This window comes from Ostrinia nubilalis, chromosome 16, assembly GCF_963855985.1.
Source record: "Ostrinia nubilalis chromosome 16, ilOstNubi1.1, whole genome shotgun sequence".
NCBI lineage: Eukaryota > Metazoa > Arthropoda > Insecta > Lepidoptera > Crambidae > Ostrinia > Ostrinia nubilalis.
This window is the reverse complement of record NC_087103.1, coordinates 13,908,408-13,929,457: the sequence shown is the minus strand read 5'-3', so window position 1 is coordinate 13,929,457 and position 21,050 is coordinate 13,908,408. Positions and strand designations below refer to the sequence as shown.

At 41.1% G+C, this 21,050-nt stretch overlaps 2 protein-coding genes across 2 annotated transcripts; one reads left to right on the top strand and one right to left on the bottom strand.

The window, feature by feature from the left end:
• Positions 1 to 1,721: 1,721 nt before the first annotated feature.
• LOC135079432 (arrestin domain-containing protein 2-like) lies at positions 1,722 to 5,540 on the bottom strand. The gene is made up of 6 exons (XM_063974089.1): positions 5,098 to 5,540; positions 4,869 to 5,018; positions 4,269 to 4,480; positions 3,892 to 4,071; positions 3,259 to 3,639; positions 1,722 to 3,034 (listed from the first exon to the last, which is right to left on the bottom strand). The coding sequence occupies exons 1-6, from the start codon at positions 5,216 to 5,218 to the stop codon at positions 2,594 to 2,596; spliced, it is 1,485 nt and encodes a 494-aa protein (XP_063830159.1). The 5' UTR covers positions 5,219 to 5,540; the 3' UTR covers positions 1,722 to 2,593.
• A 380-nt stretch (positions 5,541 to 5,920) lies between these two features.
• On the top strand, positions 5,921 to 12,296 carry LOC135079431 (serine/threonine-protein kinase RIO2). Its single transcript, XM_063974088.1, has 9 exons — positions 5,921 to 6,073; positions 6,148 to 6,289; positions 6,445 to 6,613; positions 7,004 to 7,124; positions 7,327 to 7,415; positions 8,635 to 8,826; positions 9,480 to 9,651; positions 10,798 to 10,917; positions 11,876 to 12,296. The coding sequence occupies exons 1-9, from the start codon at positions 6,008 to 6,010 to the stop codon at positions 12,278 to 12,280; spliced, it is 1,476 nt and encodes a 491-aa protein (XP_063830158.1). The 5' UTR covers positions 5,921 to 6,007; the 3' UTR covers positions 12,281 to 12,296.
• Positions 12,297 to 21,050: the final 8,754 nt, after the last annotated feature.

Below are 21,050 nucleotides of genomic sequence, written 5' to 3'. Positions count from 1 at the left end.
ATAATCATACCTCCCTAAAAACAGTCAATGAGACTCTAAAATATTGTAATTTAGAAGAAAAAATACTATTTAGTGTTTTTGCATTTGAAATAGTCCTCATGATAAGTATGTTTAAATGAAAGTTTTAATTATGGAATGTTATTTTTTTATTACAGTAATTACTATAGTGCATTATTTATAATATTATTATGGGAGTACAGTTTTATATGGATAAGTGTTGGTAAAATAGTCAATGTTTATTAATAAATCATTGATATGAATAATATTTACTTCGTGCTAATCTAATATGATACTCTTCGATATAATCTAAGTATGTATTATAACTGTAAGTCAGTCTTCCAAGTCTCGCACAAAACAACGGCATTTTATGAATTAGTACTGGAAACATAATAATAATACGAGTAGGTGCTATTTAAAACAATAAAATATGTGACATCAAATGTACGGCGATTTCTAAACATTTGCGGCTTTACCACGAGGAATATACCCCTATGTACCATCGGCAATAGTGTTAACAATTCACTGCCGGTCATGTCATCTCGTTCTATCGCAAAGAATCACCATTTGATGAGAGCGAGAGCAAACATGGAAATGGATAGTTAACACTGGCCGATAGTACGACTGCACATTAAGCTTACTAAACACTGTGGCATCTTATGCCGTCGTAATAAGAACTATTTTGTAGTAAAAAAGTATATTCTGATGTGCTGATGACAGTACCGGTACCTACACTTACTAAGATTGTCTTTTAAATATTTATCTTAGGTATAATTTTAGTAGAATAAGGTAGGTTGAAATTATTTTTTGTTACTTCTATACCATATTAGGCTGTATTATGCGCTTCTTGTAAGTATTTTCGGCCTAGCATTTAAAATAATTATAGTTTTTCGTTATATTAGATGACTTACAAAATTTTTATATTCATGATATAATATTATAAATTATAAATAAACTATGTAATAATGTTGTGTATGCATATTTTTTATTTTGAAGACATTTTATTGCTGTTTCAGAAGTTTTAAATAAACATGATTTTACATTATCATGAAGTTTTATTGTGAAGTTTCAATGGACAGACTTAAAAAACCAACTATTATTGTAAACTTTTTATTAAGTACAAAATAAAAATATCGAAAAATATTTATATTTTCTATAATAAGTATTGGTAACTGTAGTAACTTATAGCACCAAATATTACATATTTTATTATTTATTTAGTATTCAAGAATATGTTTGAAAAGTTTGCTAGACAGAAATAACAATTTGGGATTTCCCAAGAAAGATACAAACCTCAAAAATGGACTAAAGTTGTCTTGTTACTTTTCACTGACTAGTATCAGACGCATACGAGTATCATTCACTAAATTTAGGACCACAGGAGGCCAAAAATGGTATTTGGAATTTTATTAATACTATATTCTAACTAAGGAATAAAGATCTTAATCTAATCTAGTTGCTCGTGTTTCTTAAAAATAACTTATTTATTTATTTTAAAACAATAACTTAACAAACAAAAATAATGAATGTTTTATGTCATTATTACTAAAGCCCGGTCCGTGAGCACGTAGAATTTTGTCCAATGACCCCTGGCTACCCATCCTTATCGCTCGCGCGTAATTATATTGCTGTCGCGACTGTGCGACTGGCACCCGCAGTAAGTGTGCAAGCGCGATAGCAACATAATTACTCGCGAGCGATAAGGATTGGTAGCTAGGGGTCATTGGAAAAAATTCTACGTGCTCACGGACCAGACTATAATCAATATTATTACATTTTTAGAGATTGTCAAAACCATAATAAAAATAAAGAACATCATTTAATCATTTTGTTTACAAACGATCGACGACCGAATAAATGTCTATCAAAAATACACTGTAACAGCTTAACAATAAATGCATACATTTTAATGAGGCACTTGTAGATCACTTATAATTATTCTCTTAGCCTAAGTATTAAAAATTCTTATTTAAATGTGAAATTGTGTCAAAGAGGGTACGATTGTTTAAATTTTGTATCTGAGCTGCAAAATTATCTTCTACTGCATCTTTTGTGTACTTAAGTAAACGAGTAAGACATATTTCAAGCCTAAGAGTAGGCGCACACCGTTGATTTTTCGTCGACCGATAGTAGTCGGGCAGTTGATCAATATGGGCATGTATGGGAGTGCGCACACTACGCCGCCGATTCGATTTGGCCGATTCTTCATACAATTTAAAATCGGGCACAACTATCGGCCAACTAAAAATCAACGGTGTGCGCCTACTCTAATAAAGCAATCAATCAATTTCGCATCATTAATAAATTATTGAGATTTAACTATTAAACTTAGAGATTCCGAACATAATTTGGTATATTTTTGTATTGTCTACTGATGTTAAATTTAACATTGATTGCTTTATAATCAGTCATTTAGTTTAATGAAATTATAAATTAATCACCTCTAAGTACGTCGCAAATATGTTGATAAACTCGTTTTACTTTATTTTGGTCTGTGACTGACTCTAAAACGTAATTATTACGTAAAAATGCTGGCCTGGCTTAAGACCATCTTATGTCTCAATTATATTTTGCAGAACCGGATTTCCATGCATCCCTACTGTTGACCAGGATACCCTGGCGCTCTAAAGCCCATATCGTACATGGGATTGCTTACACTCGAGGTGGGAGGGTAAGCATCCAGGACCGGTGCCGTGGGGCTTATCAGAGGCTGCTGTGGGTATCCTGGGTACGCACTGACCTGGCTCGATGGTGGATGTACCGCACCCGGGTATACATTAGCTGGAGGATGTTGGTAACCTGGGTACACGTTGACTTGTGGGTTAACGGATTGAGTGTGGAACGCATTGACTGGGTTGATTTGGGTCGTCGCGGGCTCTGATTGAGGGAAATATTCTGGCACCGGCCCCGAAGGCAGGCCGTGTGCCATGGGATGCTCGTAGCGGCCGTCCGTGAAGTTGGCCAGCGGTATCTGCCCCATGAAGATTTCATCTGCGTCTTCCAGGTCAGCCGTGCATCCTGACAATTTGACTACCACCTGAAATTTATAAGCTTGCGTGAGCTAAAAGATAAATTGGTAAAAACAAATGCTGTAAAATTTATGTTTTTCAATTTCATAGCATTCAAATGATTAACATTGTCTACAGCTTAATAATGGCGCTCCATATTGCTGAGCATGGGTTTGGTTTTGGTTGACGCGAGCACTTCTTCTGGCGTCGTGTACTTGCCCAGTAACTGCCGGTTGTCCTAGCGTGTTCTTACCTTGAAGAAGTACCCGATATCCATGATACCGCAGCTGTCCAAGTTAGGCGCTATAAAAGCAGGCAGCTGGAGCTCGCACGAGTAGTGACGCTCCATGTTGCTGAGCACAGGTTTGGTTTTGGTTGACGCGAGCACTTCTTCTGGCGTCGTGTACTTGGCCACTGGTTGCCGGCTATGGTAGCGAGTTCTTACCTTGAAGAAGTACCCGATATCCATGATACCGCAGCTGTCCAAGTTAGGCGCTATAAAAGCAGGCAGCTGGAGCTCGCACGAGTAGTGACGCTCCATGTTGCTGAGCACAGGTTTGGTTTTGGTTGACGCGAGCACTTCTTCTGGCGTCGTGTACTTGGCCACTGGTTGCTGGCTGTGGTAGCGGGTGCGCTGGAAAATGACGCGATAATACCTCATTTGTATCCCAATGAACAATGTTTAATAGTATATTTTAATGGTATCTAGATAACCAACAATTTCGACGCACAACCAACATTGTATAAACATTTCATTTAACCCTGATTCCTTTTGGTGTAAAAATCTATGATGGCAATCACATTTTGACAGCGCAAAAAAGTCAAGTCCAATTCCCAATGATGCAGTATTTACAATAATATTTAAATAATCTAGTATAAAACTTACTGTAACAATCTGCAGTATAACCTTCTTCACTTTACGATTTGCCTTGTTCTTTACATTCACCGTGACCGGTATGACCTGCCCCGGGCAGAAGCCAGCCACAGGAAGCCCCACATTTATCGTCAGAGGCCGTGGGCTGCAGGAGCAGCTAAACACTTCTTCGAAAGATAGGGTTTGCGGTTTCTGGGGAAAAAAGGTTTATTGTAATCCATGCAGATGAGGCACAGAAGTGAATAATGATAAAGCCCCGTCTGTGAGCACGTAGAATTTTGTACAATGACCCCAAGCTACCCATTCTTATCGCTCGCGCGTAATTATGTTGCTATAATTGTATTTTTTTTAATATACTTAAAGACAAATCTTTCTAAGATTTTACTCACAGCTATTTCAGGGTCTTCCTTATTCAAGTCAGTAGGTACAACCACCGTAAATAGTTTCACAAGTTCATCCTTTTTCTGAATTGGGTACTCCATAGTTGCCCTAATTTCGTAATCCACTTGTCCCCTCTCCCCTTTGAAGGACGAGGGCACAGTTGGCGGTATTTGGAACTGGATCGGGAATGAATGAGGGCCTGGTGGCAGCTGGGTTACACCTGGAAAATGTATTTATTTATTTATTAAGGAAATAATCAGCAACATTCATAAAACAAAACAAATTAGGTTCAAATCTATAAACTTCTGAAGTATGTAAATGCAATCAGGTAACAGTCTTAACAATGCATCACTTATCTAGTATTTTTGATAAAAAATAGCTTTTCATAATATGCATCCAGATAATTATTGTAAATAAAAGTATTATCACTATTCTACAATTCAAAAGTTGACTCATATGCATTATGTATTTTTACAGATGGCATCTTATCTAGTGCTAATATGCATTACTAATAGAGTAATAGATAAAAAGGAAATATAATACAATAGATAATTCCTGTTGTAATGCATTGTTATATTATAAACGAAATATGTAACAAAAAAACAAACCCTGCCCGCCATATAAGCACTGCACAACATTGAAATACTGCTCCTCCGCTTTGTACTGCACACTTGTCTCAAATCTCCTTCCATGCTGTTTGTGTTCTTCTCGCTCCGACCATATCACTTGGGCCATGCCCAAAAACTGGATATTAATAGCTGGTAAATAATAAGAAAAATTATTGAGTATGTTGGACACACATTATTTGAAAGCATAATAATATTGGACTTTACATACCTGATATATTAACTGGCTCCCCCAGCCTAAAGCTGACCTTTCCAGTAATAAATTGTCCACGATAGTATACAGCTTTTTCACTGTCCAGTGTTATTGTTCCATTAGCAAAGCCAACCTCCATTGCAATAATTTAAACGCACACTTGGAAGGGTTAGATAAAATATGCAAAGAATACCAACAACTTCTTTTTGTAGACACTACATACAAAGATAAATGTTGATAAGTGTTGTACCAAAATATTTATTTTTGGGATCTTCTTAGCTCAAAAATAACTTTTTCATTTCTTACGGAGGAGGGGAACGAAGTACGCACTGCAAACACAATATACACCAATATGTACATGAAATTAATTTTAAAATAACAAAACAAACAACTTGCAAATAAAGTTTTCAGAAATTCAGATTTTCAAGAGGGTGGGCGGGCCTCTTGCTGCCGAACGGTGAAGGTCAAGGAAGGAAAGGGGGGCGGGGGGAATCCGTCAATGTCAATTTTGACAATGACTGATGGCGTACTTCCGTGGTTCAGTTTACGCATCTCAATTCTCATCATCACAACATAATTATTACAAATACTCATACAACACATTCACGTCATTGCAAAAGTGATTGCTTATCAGAAACTCACATTACACTGATTACATTTTTTCGTTAACATAATATGTATTGACCAAAAGCGTTGTGCAGAAGGGCAAAAACCAAAAATTACTGCATTCCATTACACGTAATGCTCACTTGAGTTAGTTGAGTTCTCGTCATGAATCTGTAGCTTCATGGTTCTCGTCCTCGACAAAATTTTGACATTGAATGTTGACAAACTCGACAAACTCTTTTTTGTCAGCTGGAGCTGGATTCACGTTTTATTTTCATGTTATTTTATTGCCCCTGCTAAATCTAAGTTAATTTTCTCGAAAATGGGCAAGCTAGACGTAGCAATATTACGCTATTTAACCAGTGAAGATTTTCGTGTACTCACAGCGGTAAGCAACCACCCAGTAAGTTGTTGATAACTTTTACTTTGTAACCTCAATACTAATATTTTTCCTGTTTTCAGGTGGAAATGGGTATGAAAAATCACGAATTAGTTCCTGGCTCTCTTGTAGCATCTATTGCTAACCTCCGACATGGTGGCGTGCACAAATTAATGAAGGAGCTATGTAAACACAGGCTCCTAACCTATGAACGTGGAAAGCAATGTAAGTTAAAGTTATAACTACATTTAACACCAGTTTTACAATACAAAAATTACCTCTTTGAGCTGATAAACGTCTTTTTACCTTTTTGAGGGTTATGTTTTTGAAGAATTGAAATTAATAAATGCTATCATTTTACAACAATATTATTTTTCCAGACGATGGCTATCGTCTTACCAATGCGGGCTATGACTACCTGGCTCTGAAGGCGCTGACCAACCGTAAAATAATCGCCTCATTTGGCAATCAAATCGGAGTGGGGAAAGAGTCCAACATTTACACAGTCGCTGACGAGGATCGCAATCCACTGTGTTTGAAACTTCACAGGTGAATTTAGAAAGAAGAAAGAAAGAAAATAATTTTATTTTGACAACCACAGATTCAGGCAATAAAGACATTACATAAAAAAAAAATATTACTAAGTTGCCAAAAAAGGTCACCCACTCAGTAATATCTTGACAGTGTGACTGCCAAGACACTGATTTTCAGTGGGTGCCTTTTTATGAATGTTATGTATTAATTTAAATGTTATGTTTGTTTGTTCCTCCTTATGTTTGTTGCCTCCCCCAAGGATTTACATTATTCCAAATATTATGTGATTATCTTAAAAAGTAATGATATAAACATCCACTGCTTGAATTTTCAATTTTGTATCTTCACAATTGAACACAAGTATTATGCAAGTTCTTGCTAATTCACAATCATTGTACTTGTTAGGTTGGGCCGAACATGTTTCCGCAACGTCAAAGACAAACGCGACTACCACGCGCATCGCAATCGTGCCTCCTGGCTTTACCTGTCGCGTATCTCGGCCACCAAGGAGTTTGCCTACATGAAGGTAAGAAAAAAGTGTGCAAAGAATTATTCATAAAAAAGTCACCATAACAGAACCGATTTGCTCATAGTCTTGGAGCAGATGGCAAATGAACACAACAAAAAAAAATGTACTTTATTCTTGTTCAAAAAATATGTTTTACAGAAATATAAAGAGAAGATGAAAAATGTAGGCTGAAATTAATAAACGTTTTCTTACATTCTAGGCACTATATGACCGAGATTTCCCTGTTCCAAAGCCAATAGACTTCAACAGACACTGCGTTGTGATGGATCTGGTGCAAGGAGGGCCTTTGTAAGTATTAAAACCTTATGGACAAACAAAAATCGACCCTCCCGCGACAAGCACTTTCAAACGTATGCATCCCCACTTCCCACCAATATTGGCACCATTTAACACTAGAGTACACGCGCGGACTACTATAGTAGACCAGGGTAACATTTTACGCTATAACTTTTTGAAAACTTGCGCCAGAGAGCTGGCATTCCAGGAAAGCCTCGTTTACTAAATTTCTCAGTAAGCCAGTAAAGCTTGGGTCGCTAAAGTCTGCGCACTTTTCTAAAATTGGCCGTCAAAACTGCGGGTCTACTCAAAAACCCGAAATCAGTCGACAAAAAAATTATGAAAGACTTGCAACAAATGGATTTACACCGTGTACCAGGCAGTAGAAAGTCATGAATACTAAGACAGATAAAAAAGTAATCAAATTTTTTCAGTCAATTTTTTTTTTGTTAACAATCGTCTCAGACTGCAATTTTGGTCCAAAAAATTTACAACTTTTAAATCTGTTTATAATGTTTGATCCCAAATAGTTATATAAAGAAACTTTGTTTATAAAATAACAATAATAAACACTTTTATCATTTACATAATAATTCTATTCATAAATTGCTTACAAACTGATTTACAGTGATTTTAAATTGGCTTACCAGAGTAGGCCGCGCGTGTATTCGTGTAAAAAAAGGGGCGCGTGTACTGCAGTGTTAAAAGCCTAGTTCTAAACTTCATTTCATTAAAGGAAAGGTTTTTACCCCAAAAATGTGTCAGTATAAGAATCCAGAGTCACTTCTTCAAAAAATAGGTAGTTACGCTTGAGCCAACTTTTATGGCTATAAAACTGTTAAGTTGGGATTAATCGCTATCCATCTGTTAAAGAGGACACGTGAGATCATTATTTGGTTTCATAACCATAAAAATTGGTCTAATTGATCCCAGAGGTGAGCCCAAAGTGAGGTCTTTTTTCAAGTCACATTTATTGTATATCCCGTTTATGTTAATCGTTTATTATTAAGAAATTAAATGTGTTTTCTTTAAGGATATTTATTGGGCTTTCAAATAACACCAATATTGTTGGGGCACCATGATTGTGTTAGTAGAAACGAGTTTTCCTGTAAAACGATTTTTGTGATGTCCAGTATATTAACATTACGTTAGACGTTACAGTTATGATAATATTCTAGAACCTGACTTTAAACCACCCGGTTTTATCCTTTCAATCTTGCTTGTTTCACAGAACCCACGTAACAGAAGTGGAAGACCCTGGATCCTTATACGACGAGCTGATGAACCTTATAGTGCGGCTCGGCAACTGCGGCGTCATCCACGGAGACTTCAACGAGTTCAACATCATGATCGACGAGGCCGGCCGCCCCGTCATCATCGACTTCCCGCAGATGGTGTCTACTTCCCATCCCAACGCTGAGCTGTGAGTGTACAGTATGGTTGGCAGAGGTGTAGCTACTAAGGGGCAAGGCGGGGCAGGGCAGGCGGGGCCCCCGAAGCCTTACCAAAAAATGTCAATTGAACTAAACTGAAATTGTCTCCCATTTTCAAAATAAATAGAGAGAAATTCTAAAGCTGTATCAGGCATGAGTAAGTAAGCTTAATGTCAATAAACTTGATAAAACCTAACCAGCTTAGATTGCAGTGGGGCCCCATTTTTTTATTTGCCGCAGGGCCCTTGGTTGCCTAGCTACGCCACTGATGGTTGGGCCATAGTAGAGTTGTTTACAGAGATCTCAACGAGTTCAACATCATGATTGATGACTTTTCCATTTTCCATTGATACAGGCTGTGCCCCAGGCCCTGTCTAATAGACAGTGTCTATATCTGAAACTGACATTTGTATATCTACTATTGTTTGCTATCGATGCCGAGCCAGACTTTATACATAAAATGGGAGGTTTCCATTGGAAAAAAAACACCCACAAAGTGAGCGATCACTCTCGGCCAGGTATACTTTAACCCACAAGGCGACGTGGTTTACCGGGTTGTGGCCGCTGTCTTGAGAGCCATTTGCGCCTGAAGTTGAGGAGAGATGTTATGGAAAAAACAATAAATTCATTTTTTTCTTCTCAGATACTTCGACCGTGACGTAAAGTGCGTGCGCGAATTCTTCAAGAAGCGCTTCGGCTTCGAAAGCGACTTGTATCCACGGTTCTGTGATCTGGAGCGAGATGATGAGCTGGACGCAGAGGTGGCTTGCTCGGGCTACAAGCGAAATAGAGCTGACGAGGATCAGCTACTCGAGGTAAATACCAAAATTAAACAACAGCTAATACAGCCAAGAAATACTTCGGGTTCGAGAGCGACCTGTACCCGCGGTTCTCTGACCTGGAGCGAGATGATGAGCTGGACGCTGAGGTGGCTTGTTCGGGCTACAAGCGGAACAGAGCTGATGAAGACCAGCTGCTAGAGGTAAATGTCAACATTAAACAAAAGCTAATACAGCCAAGAAATACTTCGGGTTAAAGAGCGACCTGTGGGCGTAGTGTGAGTTTACGTCAAACGCATTCGATGTCGACTGCGTAAAAAAGTGACATGAAATGTATGACGGATTGTACAGCGCCCCTAGCGGAAACTTTCAAGAACTAAAATCTTCATATATTTTTTTAACGCGCTCGCTAGTGACGATGTTTGATGTAAACTCACACTAAGCCCTCTGTATCCTATGGCTCTTGATATAATTACTATACTCGGTCGGGAGACGTGGTCGCTTACTATGGGCCTCATAAGAAGGCTCAAGGTCACCCAAAGGGCGATGGAGCGTGCTATACTCGGAGTTTCCCTGCGTGATCGAATCAGAAATGAGGATCCGTAGGAGAACCAAAGTGACTGACATAGCCCGCAGAATCGCTAAAATCAAGTGGCAGTGGGCGGGGCACATAGCTCGTAGAGCTGATGGCCGCTGGGGCAGGAAAGTTCTTGAGTGGCGACCACGAGATGTAGCGTGGGCAGGCTTCCCACTAGGTGGACCGACCTCCCGCGACCTTCCTGGTGAAGGTCCATCGGAGGTGCCTGGATGCGAGCGGCGCAGGACCGGTGATTGTGGAAATCCTTGGGGGAGGCCTTTGTCCAGCAGTGGACGTCTTTCGGCTGAAACGAACGAACTCGGTCGGGATATTAGGCTATCGATTCGAAGATGATAATTGATACTAACTGTGCATGAGCTATGATGACACCAATGTAAGCCGAGACTGCCTACATCAACTGCTTAAAGTTGCGACTACGACATTTCTATTCATTGGAATATACGAGACTGCATGAGTAGTCATAGACTACGTGAATATTGGAGCTACTTTGGACCGCTCTGTCAAAAGTAAAGTAGTTTCTACGATATTTACAACCTTATCGCCTTCTTTTAAGTTCCAAAATTATATAACCTGTTTTGTTGTAGGAAATGGGCATCGGTCTAGCGGTGAGCGACGACGAGGAAAGCGCAGATGAAGATGCTGACGAACCTGATAAGAAAAACACCAACTATACTGACGAAGAACTTGCGGCGCTCAGGAAACAGGTAAGACTGCATACTGGACCGCATATCAGTGTGCTACATTCATATAAAGCCTGGTCCGTGTGGACGTAGAATTTTGTCCAATAACCCCAAGCTACCCATCCTTATCGCTCGCGCGTAATTATGTTGCTGTCGCGCTCGCACACTCACTGCGGGCGCCCGTCGCACAGTCGCGACAGCAATATAATTACGCGCGAGCGATAAGGATGGGTAGCTTGGGGTCATTGGACAAAATTCTACGTGCTCACGGACCAGGCTTTAGATCGTTTCATCCACGAAGACGCGCCCCACCATTCTTCCGCTAATGTTTGAGTGTTATCGGTACACGCTAAATTATCCATGAGTGCACACGCACACTACAATAATGCCTTACGGATTGCTCGGATCAAACTCCCCGCACCCCGCGCGACCGAGACCAAAATTGGTGGGGCGCGTCTTGGTGGATGAAACGATTTATAAAAATTGCTATTGCACTTCGTTTATTAGTCTTATTTTGTATCGTTTTAAAATGATAGGGAACTCTGATAGTGTTGCCAAGTTCGTCAATTTCATGTGTTTTTGATTATGTCGATCAATTTTTATATTTGTTTACAACTTACAACCTTACGTGATGGGAATTATATTAATTTACTCATTGTGAACTTTGAAAACATGTTTATTTACAACAAATAACTTTTAACGTATCCTAAAATAATATTACGAGTCCTTTATTTAAAACATTTAATTTTCGTGATCATTTGATACGAAAATAAACTCATTCAACGACAATAGTTGATATGAGTCACGCACTTGAAAAATAAAATAGCCTGTGCAGAAAACATTTGCAATATTATGCACTCGAAAAGTTAATAATTATAGCAACGTAAGTTTCTTCACAAGTATTTTGCACTTACAGTAGTTAGTTATTGTTTTCATAGCAATGTTCATCTATTCAAGATAATATTGATGTCAAAATTTTCAGTTGGACGACTCAATAAAGCACGACGAAACGAAAAAGATATCAGAAATCGCCGACAAAGCTGCTTCACTAAACATCACAGACAAGACTCCAGATACAGAAGAAATACCGGAGCTAATTCCAGCGCCCATAGACAACGAATTGGACAAAAATTCACAGAAGTATAGACTAGCTATGATTGAGAAAGCGTTGTCAGATGTAAGGTCAATGAGGACGTATACGTCTGCTAGTACCATAGCTCCTGAGGTGGTGAAGCAGCAGGTGAAGAAGAATCTAGAAGATAGGCAGAAGAGAATGGAAAGAAAGAAGGCGATTGCGAAGGGAGAAGCGAGCGCCGTCACGCGGCTGAGAAGGGACAACCGCGAGACTATTCGCGAGAGCCACGGACTGTGGGGCTGGGATGAATAAATGTATTTTTAATGTTGATGTGGATTTTATTTATTAAAATGTAAACGTTAACAGTATATTACTGCCTAAATAATGTGCTGTGCCGTGTGTCAGAAATTAATTTATTGAATGTTTACGCACAGTAAAGATAAAATCAAATTATTTGTTAGTATGGAAGCCTTTTTTGGGGTCCTTACACGTATACACGTTTCAATTACAACTTTTCTCTACCACCACTTCAGGTGTGTAAAATGTTCGAAACACAACAGCGAAAGTTCCGATCCGAATCCGTAAAAATACGGACTTGAAAAATGTTAGACAAATCGGATCTAGTTCAGCTCTAAGGCCCAGTCTAAGCAGAACGGAGAAGTGTCGGGAGGAGTAATTTTTCTATAGAATATGACAGCGGCGGCGGCGCGATGAGGTGTGGTCTTATGCCTGTTTTCACCATCAATCCCTAATTTTTAAGTGACCCCTATTTTGTGTACATAGGCGTCACTTAAAAATTTGGGATTGATGGTGAAAACGGGCATTAGTCGCGCAACAATTTTCCATAACGAGGCCATGTATGCATACCTACTGGAATCAAGTTCAGTAGAAAGGCTGGTTATCCGCGTCGTCATCGTCGGCTTCGGCGTCAATGTCGTTTTTAAAGGCGTCGATAAAGTTTATCACCACGATGCGCATCCTAGCCCCGCTGGTTTAAAAAAGTAATCGCGCGGTTTCTGGGTGGTTCTCATTGGCACATCATTGGCGAGACGGAAACAGTTTGATGCAAATGTACCAAAAACCGCGCGGTGTCTGAACCTGGCTTTACCCTGCTAAATTAGATTTGATGCTCCCTCTCCCCAAAGTCTCGGTTTCCACCAAGAAACGGAGAAAAGAGAAGATGTGTCGGGCGAACGATTTTTCTATAGAATTGATGAATGCGCGGAGAGGAGAAGTGGGAATAGGTAATGAAATCTGATTGCTTAAAACAATTCTCCGCTTTGTTCCGGGCGTCGCCAACAATTTTTCCAAATGTCGCGCAACAATTTTAAATCAGGCTCAGTAGAAAGGCTGGTTATCCGCGTCGTCATCGTCGGCGTCGGCGTCAATGTCGTCGGCGGCGGGCGGCGCGCCGGGCGCGGGCGTGTACTCGGGCGGCTGCACGTCGTTGCCCCAGTTGTGCTCGCGCACGTATAGCAGCTGCAGGTACATAGGCTTCAGACCCAGTTCGGACACACGCGATAACCGCGCGGTTTTTGGGTAGTTCTCATTGGCGAAACATTGAGGTGATAACAGTTTGATGCTAATGTACTTGAATGTACCAGAAACCGCGCGGTGTCTGAACCTGGCCTTACCCTGCTACATCAGATTTAATGCTGACATACTCCCACATTCCCCAAAGGCCTGGTTTCCACCAAGAGACGGAGTGGAGAAGATGTGTCGGGCGAACGATTTTTTCTATGGAATTTGACATCGGCGGCGCCGGCGCGGCGCAGTGTGAAGAGGAGAAGTGGGAATAATAAAATCTGATTGGTTATTATTCAAAACACTTCTCTGCTCCGCCTTGATGAGAACTGTGCAACAATTTTCCATAACAACGTTGTTACACCATATCGGAATCAGCCTCAGTAGAAAGGCTGGTTATCCGCGTCGTCATCGTCGGCGTCGGCTTCAATACTCGGGCGGCGGCACGTCGTTGCCCCAGTTGTGCTCGCGCACGTAGAGCAGCTGCAGGTACATAGGCTTCAGACCTAGTTCGTCGGACACACGCGATAACCGCGCGGTTTTTGGGTGGCTCTCATTGGCGAAACATTGAGGTGATAACAGTTTGATGCAAAGGTACCAGAAACCGCGTGGTGTTTGAACCTGGCTCTACACTATTACATTAGATTTGATACTCCAATAGTCCCACTCCCCAAAGGCTCGGTTTCCACCAATAGACGGAGAGGAGAAGAGAGATGTGTCGGGCGAACAAATTTTTCTGTAGAATTTGACAGCGGCGCGGAGCGGAGAGAAGTGGAACTAATGAAATCTGATTGGTTATTCGAAACACTTCTTTCGGCTCCGCCTTGGTAGTCGCGAAACAATTTTCCATAACAAGGGGGTTACGCCATATTGGAATCAGTAGAAGGGCTGGTTATCTGCGTCGTCATCTTCGGCGTCGGCGTCAATGTCGTCGGCGGCGGGCGGCGCGCCGGGCGCGGCCCCAGTTGTGCTCGCGCACGTATAGTGGCGGTAATAGTTTGATGCAAATGTACCAAAAACCGCGCGGTGTCTGAACCTGGCTCTACACTACTACATTAGATTTGATACTCGCATATTCCCATACCCCAAAGGCTCGGTTTCCACCAATAGACGGAGAGAAGAAGAGAGATGTGTCGGGCGAACAAATTTTTCTGTAGAATTTGACAGCGGCACGGAGCGGAGAGAAGTGGAACTAATGAAATTTGATTGGTTATTCGAAACACTTCTTTCGGCTCCGCTGTGGTAGTCGCGAAACAATTTTCCATAACAAGGGGGTTACGCCGTATTGGAATCAGGCTCAGTAGAAAGGCTGGTTATCCGCGTCGTCATCGTCGGCGTCGGCTTCAATGTCGTCGGCGGCGGGCGGCGCGCCGGGCGCGGGCGTGTACTCGGGCGGCGGCACGTCGTTGCCCCAGTTGTGCTCGCGCACGTATAGCAGCTGCAGGTACGCCTCCACGCAGAACAGCTGGAATTAGTCTTAGACCTGGTTCAGAAAAGCGCGATAACCGTGCGGTTTCTGGGTGGTTCTCATTGGCGAGACACAGGCGACGCAATGTAAATGTACGAGATATATCCTTATCCTGCTACATGGGATTTGATGCTCCTATACTCCCACTCCCAAAGGCCCGGTTTCCACCAAAACGGAACGGAGAAGAGAGAAAATATGCCGGGCGAACGAATTTTTTCTATAGAATTTGACAGCGGCGGCGTGGCGCGGCGCTGAGCGGAGAGAAGAAATGGAAATAATGAAAATTGAAATCTGATTGGTTATTCAAAACAATAAATTATCCGCTTTGTTCCGGGCGTCGCATAATTTTTTTTCCAAATGTCGCGCAACAATTTTCCATAACAAGGCCGCAAGGGGGTAACGCCATATTGTAATCGGCCTCAGGCTCAGTAGAAAGGCTGGTTATCCGTGTCGTCGTCGTCGGCGTCGGCGTCAATGTCGTCGGCGGCGGGCGGCGCGCCGGGCGCGGGCGTGTACTCGGGCGGCGGCACGTCGTTGCCCCAGTTGTGCTCGCGCACGTATAGCAGCTGCAGGTACATAGGCTTCAGACCCAGTTCGGACACACGCGATAACCGCGCGGTTTTTGGGTAGTTCTCATTGGCGAAACATTGAGGTGATAACAGTTTGATGCCAATGTACTTGAATGTACCAGAAACCGCGCGGTGTCTGAACCTGGCCTTACCCTGCTACATCAGATTTAATGCTGACATACTCCCACATTCCCCAAAGGCCTGGTTTCCACCAAGAGACGGAGTGGAGAAGATGTGTCGGGCGAACGATTTTTTCTATGGAATTTGACAGCGGCGACGGCGGCGCGTCACTGTGCGGAGTGGAGAGGAGAAGTGGAAATAATGAAAATATTGCTTACTTAAAACATTTCTCCGTTTTGTTCCGGGCGTCGCCAACAATTTTTACAAATGTCGCGCAACAATTTTAAATCAGCCTCAGTAGAAGGGCTGGTTATCCGCGTCGTCATCGTCGGCGTCGGCTTCAATGTCGTCGGCGGGCGGCGCGCCGGGCGCGGGCGTGTACTCGGGCGGCGGCACGTCGTTGCCCCAGTTGTGCTCGCGCACGTATAGCAGCTGCAAGTACGCCTCCACGCAGAACAGCTGGAAAATACACTTTTGGAGTGTCTGGTCCGGGAGCACGTAGATTTTGTCCAATGACCCCAGCTACCCATCCTTATCGCTCGCGCGCAATTATGTTGCTGTCACGCTCGCACACTCACCGCGGGCGCCCGTCGCACAGTCGCGACAGCATTGGGTGATAGTACGCAGAACTGACGGCCGATGGGGCAGAAAGGTTCTGGAATGGAGGCCGCGTACCGAAAACGCAGCATGGGACGTCCACCTACAAGGACCGACGACATTGTAAAGGTAGCAGGGAAGCGCTGGACGCAGGCCGCTACCAATCGATCAACATGGAAAGCATTGGGGGAGGCCTATGTTCAGCAGTGGACGTCCTATGGCTGAAATGATGATGATGATGATGATAAGGATGGGTAGCTTGGGGTCATTGGACAAAATTCTACGTGCTCCTGGACCAGACTATACAACATTCTATTACTAAGGCCTATAATATTGAAAGTCGGCGCAGAGCGATTGCCGCATATTTTCTTGTTGGCACAACTGCAGATACACTGGAAGATCTGAGTGGAAAGCACAGACGACGGTAGGTCAAGCAACCTATACAATGGGCAATCATCTTATAAGGGGTTTGTTCGGTACAAAACAACAGCTTTTATCCTAATGATACTACTCCGCCTCCTTACGGCTATAGGTCGGTGTAGTTTTTCCAGATCATTTGCATCCTGGGACGTTTCGCATCGTGCTTAAAGCGCATTGTTGGTACAGTTAATAATGATAGTACGTATGCATACCTTACGTCTTTCGAGGTACCCTTCAAGCTTGTAGGTGTACCCGAAGAGGCTTGTGGATATCTTGGACTCGGAGACGGTCAGGTAGTTGTCCTCATTGAAGAACGGGTATCCTTGCACACGGTAGGAGCCCGCCTCGATTGGACAGGACATCCTGAACAATACACGATGAGTGGATAAGCTGGCTGCTATTCAAAATCAAAAATATTTTATTCAATTTTGACCACTGGTGGCACTTATGAACGTCAAATACAGTAAAAAAAGGTAGCCCTTAAGTAAGGGGAACTTTACATGTCTCCTTATCTTTTGGGCCTTACCAGTGCTTCGAGACAAACATATTATGGCAAGTGCTGAGAAGAAACGCCGGAACAAACTCATATTGTCGCTAGCAGTTCATCATTCCACCAGCCACAGGACGTTCCACTGCTGAACATAGGCCTCCCCCAATGACTTCCAAAGTTCCACATCGCCCGGTTGCCCGTTTGGTAGCGGCCTGCATCCAGCGCTATTCCTGGTACCTTTATGTAGCAGGTTCATATACCGGAAAATATGTAGTTGCTACGGTACTCGTACATAAGAGTTCTGCGTTCTGCTTTGTTTGGGGCTAGGTACAAAAAGTAGATTGCAATGGTGACACATCGCTTTTTGGAGAATAAGATTAATCCTTTCCATTACGATCGAGCTCATAGAAACCGTATTTATGTTTGCTGTTTATTACTCGTACGTATCTGTAATGTTATTATCGCAGAGCAGTTGATAAAAGAACAGAATACAATTCTTTCAGTATTGAAAAAACTTGATAAGTAACTAAGGTTAAACGGGATCTCGTTTCTTTTGGGTTGTGTTTATAAAAACAATAATAAATAAAGATAATGTATAAATGAAATCTCTCAATTGTTCAATTTTAAAAAAAATTAAAAATTTAAATATCTTGGGCATATTATCACCGCAGCTGCGCAGATCTGAGTGATGATGAAGACATTTATAGATTTGAGAGAGAAAGCTTAGAGCGCTGCAACGGTGAGAATACGTTTGCACGCAGGAGGTCAAAATTACTCATTTTGACGATGATTCTGGCTACACGGGAATTGCAGTGTAGGGAATCATTGTGATATAATACCTACACTCACAGAGCGTGTGTATCTAACTAAGATATATCTACCTAGGTGTGGTGTGGTGAAAAAACATGGTGTACAAGTCCTGTTCATCAGGCGACGCGTCCTCACTGCAACCGTTCTTCACCACCGAGAACGACTTGAAGTAGTCGCAGGTCTCCAGGTTTCGCATGTCCTGGCACTTCTGCATTGTACCCTGGTAACATCCACGTGATTATTGTTACCATACCAAATAAACTTGCTCTTCGTTCCTCGTTTCAGACAAATGACGTCCACTGCTGGACATAGGCCTTCCTCAAGGATTTTCACAACAACCGGTCTTGCGCTGCACTCACCCAGGTGCTTCTCGCGACCTTCATCAGTTAGACGGTCCAGCTCCACATAGTAGGAGGCCTGCCACATTACATCTTCCGGGCAGTGGTCGCCACTTAAGAACTTTAGAACTTTTCCCATCTCATCTTTGCAAAGTTGCTCACAATGTTGTTAAAGTAGCGGTTTATTGCGAGATTAAATGGGAAGACCTTAAAAGATGGAAGTGGTAGCGTGCCGCAGTTAATATACGAAGACGCGACAGTCAATGAGAAATAGAATTTTCGTGAAAAGCCCAATGTTATTAGTGATCGATGGACACAATACTACACTCGACATCAAATAAATCGCACCTCCCGCGACAAGCATTTTCAAACGTATGCTTTCCCACTTCCCACCAATATTGGCACCATTTGAAAGCCTAGCTCTAACCTTCATTTCATTAAAGGAAAGGTTTTTACCCCAAAAATGTGTCTTTAGAAGGATCCAGAGTCACTTCTTCAAAAAATGGGTAGTTACGCTAGAGCCAACTTTTATGGCTATAAAACTGTTAAGTTGGGATTAATCGCTATCCATCTGTTAAAGAGGACACGTGAGATAATTATTTGGTTTTATAACCATAAAAATTGGTCTAATTGATCCCATAGGTGGGCCCAAAGTGAGGTATTTTTTCAAGTCACATTTATGGTATATGTTAATCATTTATTAAGAAATTAAATGTGTTTTTCTTTAAGGATATTTATTGGGCTTTCAAATAACACCAATATTGTTGGGGCACCATGATTGTGTCAGAAGAAAATCGTTAAAGTTCGCGTCGCGGAAGGTGCGGTTTATTTGATGTTGAGTATATAATGGCCTGTAGCCAGCACTTTATCCGACTGTTATTTATGTTTGTTACCTTAATAATCCAGCCGTTAGTGATGTTCATGGACACGTTGAAATACCCCGAGATGGTAGAGTCGTATATCTTCGTATAGATCGCCAGTTCTGACACGGTGATGACTGATTTCTTCTCCTTGCTACACGGCCCCACCCTCGTGGCCAACAAATTGGTTGGGGCAAGCGAACATTGGCTTGTTTTGATCAAACATATTAAATAGATCAAGGTTAGGCAAATGTGTCTGATTGAAAAAGGTCTATTCGTGACCAGATTGCAACCCATATAGCTCCCATTGCTTTTAAATTGTGTTAGGACGGTCAGACTGTAGACCATTTTGGCGTGTTTAGTTCGAGAAACTTTCGAATGATGATATTTTAATATCATTTTAATGATGGATTGATTTATAATGATGGGCGTTATCTTTGCTGTTCATCTTAACATAATTACTTGCAATTACGATCATGTAATTTTTCCTAACATCATTATATCTAAATGGACATAGCGCGGAATGGACACCATGATGCGTATAAGATAAATTCATTTGTACGTGTTACTTCGGTTTTTGTGACTTCAGAATGGTAATGAAGGTCATCCGCATGAAAAAAAAAATTGCATGTTACAAATAGTTTTGCATTTTGAAATAGGTACTTAGCTCATTAATTTCATGAAACGTTGTTTGTTCTTTTAGAAAGAAATACCTATTCGTCTATTGCTCTGTTGGCTTTCTTTTTTTTGTGATACCTACCAAATTATTAATTTGTTAATTTAGTTTTTGATAAGTCCTACTGCTGTTTTTTTCAACCATTCAATGTGTCTTACATTTTTTTCTGAAAGAGATCGCATTTAGCGATAAGCTCTAGATTTGTTTATTGTTCTACTGTTTGCTATACTTACATTTAACAATCTGATTCTTATCGGTTTATCTGAGTGAAACCCACACAAATACATAATTTATTATGAAACTCCTTGAGTTATCTGAATACAACACGTTATTATTCTGTCAACAGCATGGTGATAAGTGGAAGATTATTATTTACTCCTTGTTAACGATAAAGTATGTGTTATTGCAAAGATATTATCGTCGCATAAAGCACTGACCATAATAATGGAAATGTTTTCCGTAATTTATCGCAAATAGGTACAGTGAACAGCAGATAAGCTATACATTTTTGTTGCAAAGTAGCACTTATTATGACGACAATGGATGCCATAGTATTTAGCTTAATGTGCTGTTGTCTGTACATATAGGTACAATTTGCTATTCGCGTTTAATGTTAGGTTGCATTTTTATTTATGGTTTGTTTCTATTACATTATAATATCTAGTAGTCTTACAAGTGTATAAAATACCTTATTTTTTTAGTTTTATAGAATGTCTGTGTAAATTCCGAATACACCAGCGATTCCGATTGAAATCAATCGATATTCGATGATTGCGCGTAGCAGAATAAATAATAATGGCGGCCAGCTGCCGGACCATTGTTAACGAGTGGACTCAATGGGGGAGTTGACCTATTGTTATTTCACTAATCATTCATGTTATCATGTAGTAGAAGGTTTAAGATGGGCATAACAAAAAAACAAATGTCAGATTCCAAAAAGCTTTTTGCTTAGGTAAGTTAACTCACAGAACAGACCGTTAACCGTTATATATATAGAAACGGCGCATAAATGTTGTAAACGTTTTAAGTAATAGGTGCCATTATTATAAAACGTTTAAACATCTTTATTTACACAGTTGGTTTAAAACGTAACTCCTAGGCACAAAGTTACGCTGTAACAGACATAATGAAGTTACACGTTATATTTCTATTTTTCATTATTTGATTGATTTTCCCGTAGTAGTGAACAATAGATGAGTACATTGTAGTG

Excerpts from the sequence above, each read along its gene's own strand:
- LOC135079432 (XM_063974089.1), bottom strand. The coding sequence starts at position 5,218 with ATGGAGGTTGGCTTTGCTAATGGAACAATAACACTGGACAGTGAAAAA. Across the intron at positions 4,481-4,868 it reads GTGCTTATATGGCGGGCAGG|GTGTAACCCAGCTGCCACCA; the intron begins GTTTGTTTTTTT and ends TACATTTTCCAG. Across the intron at positions 4,072-4,268 it reads AGGAAGACCCTGAAATAGCT|AAACCGCAAACCCTATCTTT; the intron begins GTGAGTAAAATC and ends TTTTTTCCCCAG.
- LOC135079431 (XM_063974088.1), top strand. The coding sequence starts at position 6,008 with ATGGGCAAGCTAGACGTAGCAATATTACGCTATTTAACCAGTGAAGAT. Across the intron at positions 7,125-7,326 it reads AGGAGTTTGCCTACATGAAG|GCACTATATGACCGAGATTT; the intron begins GTAAGAAAAAAG and ends CTTACATTCTAG. Across the intron at positions 8,827-9,479 it reads TCCCATCCCAACGCTGAGCT|ATACTTCGACCGTGACGTAA; the intron begins GTGAGTGTACAG and ends TTTTCTTCTCAG.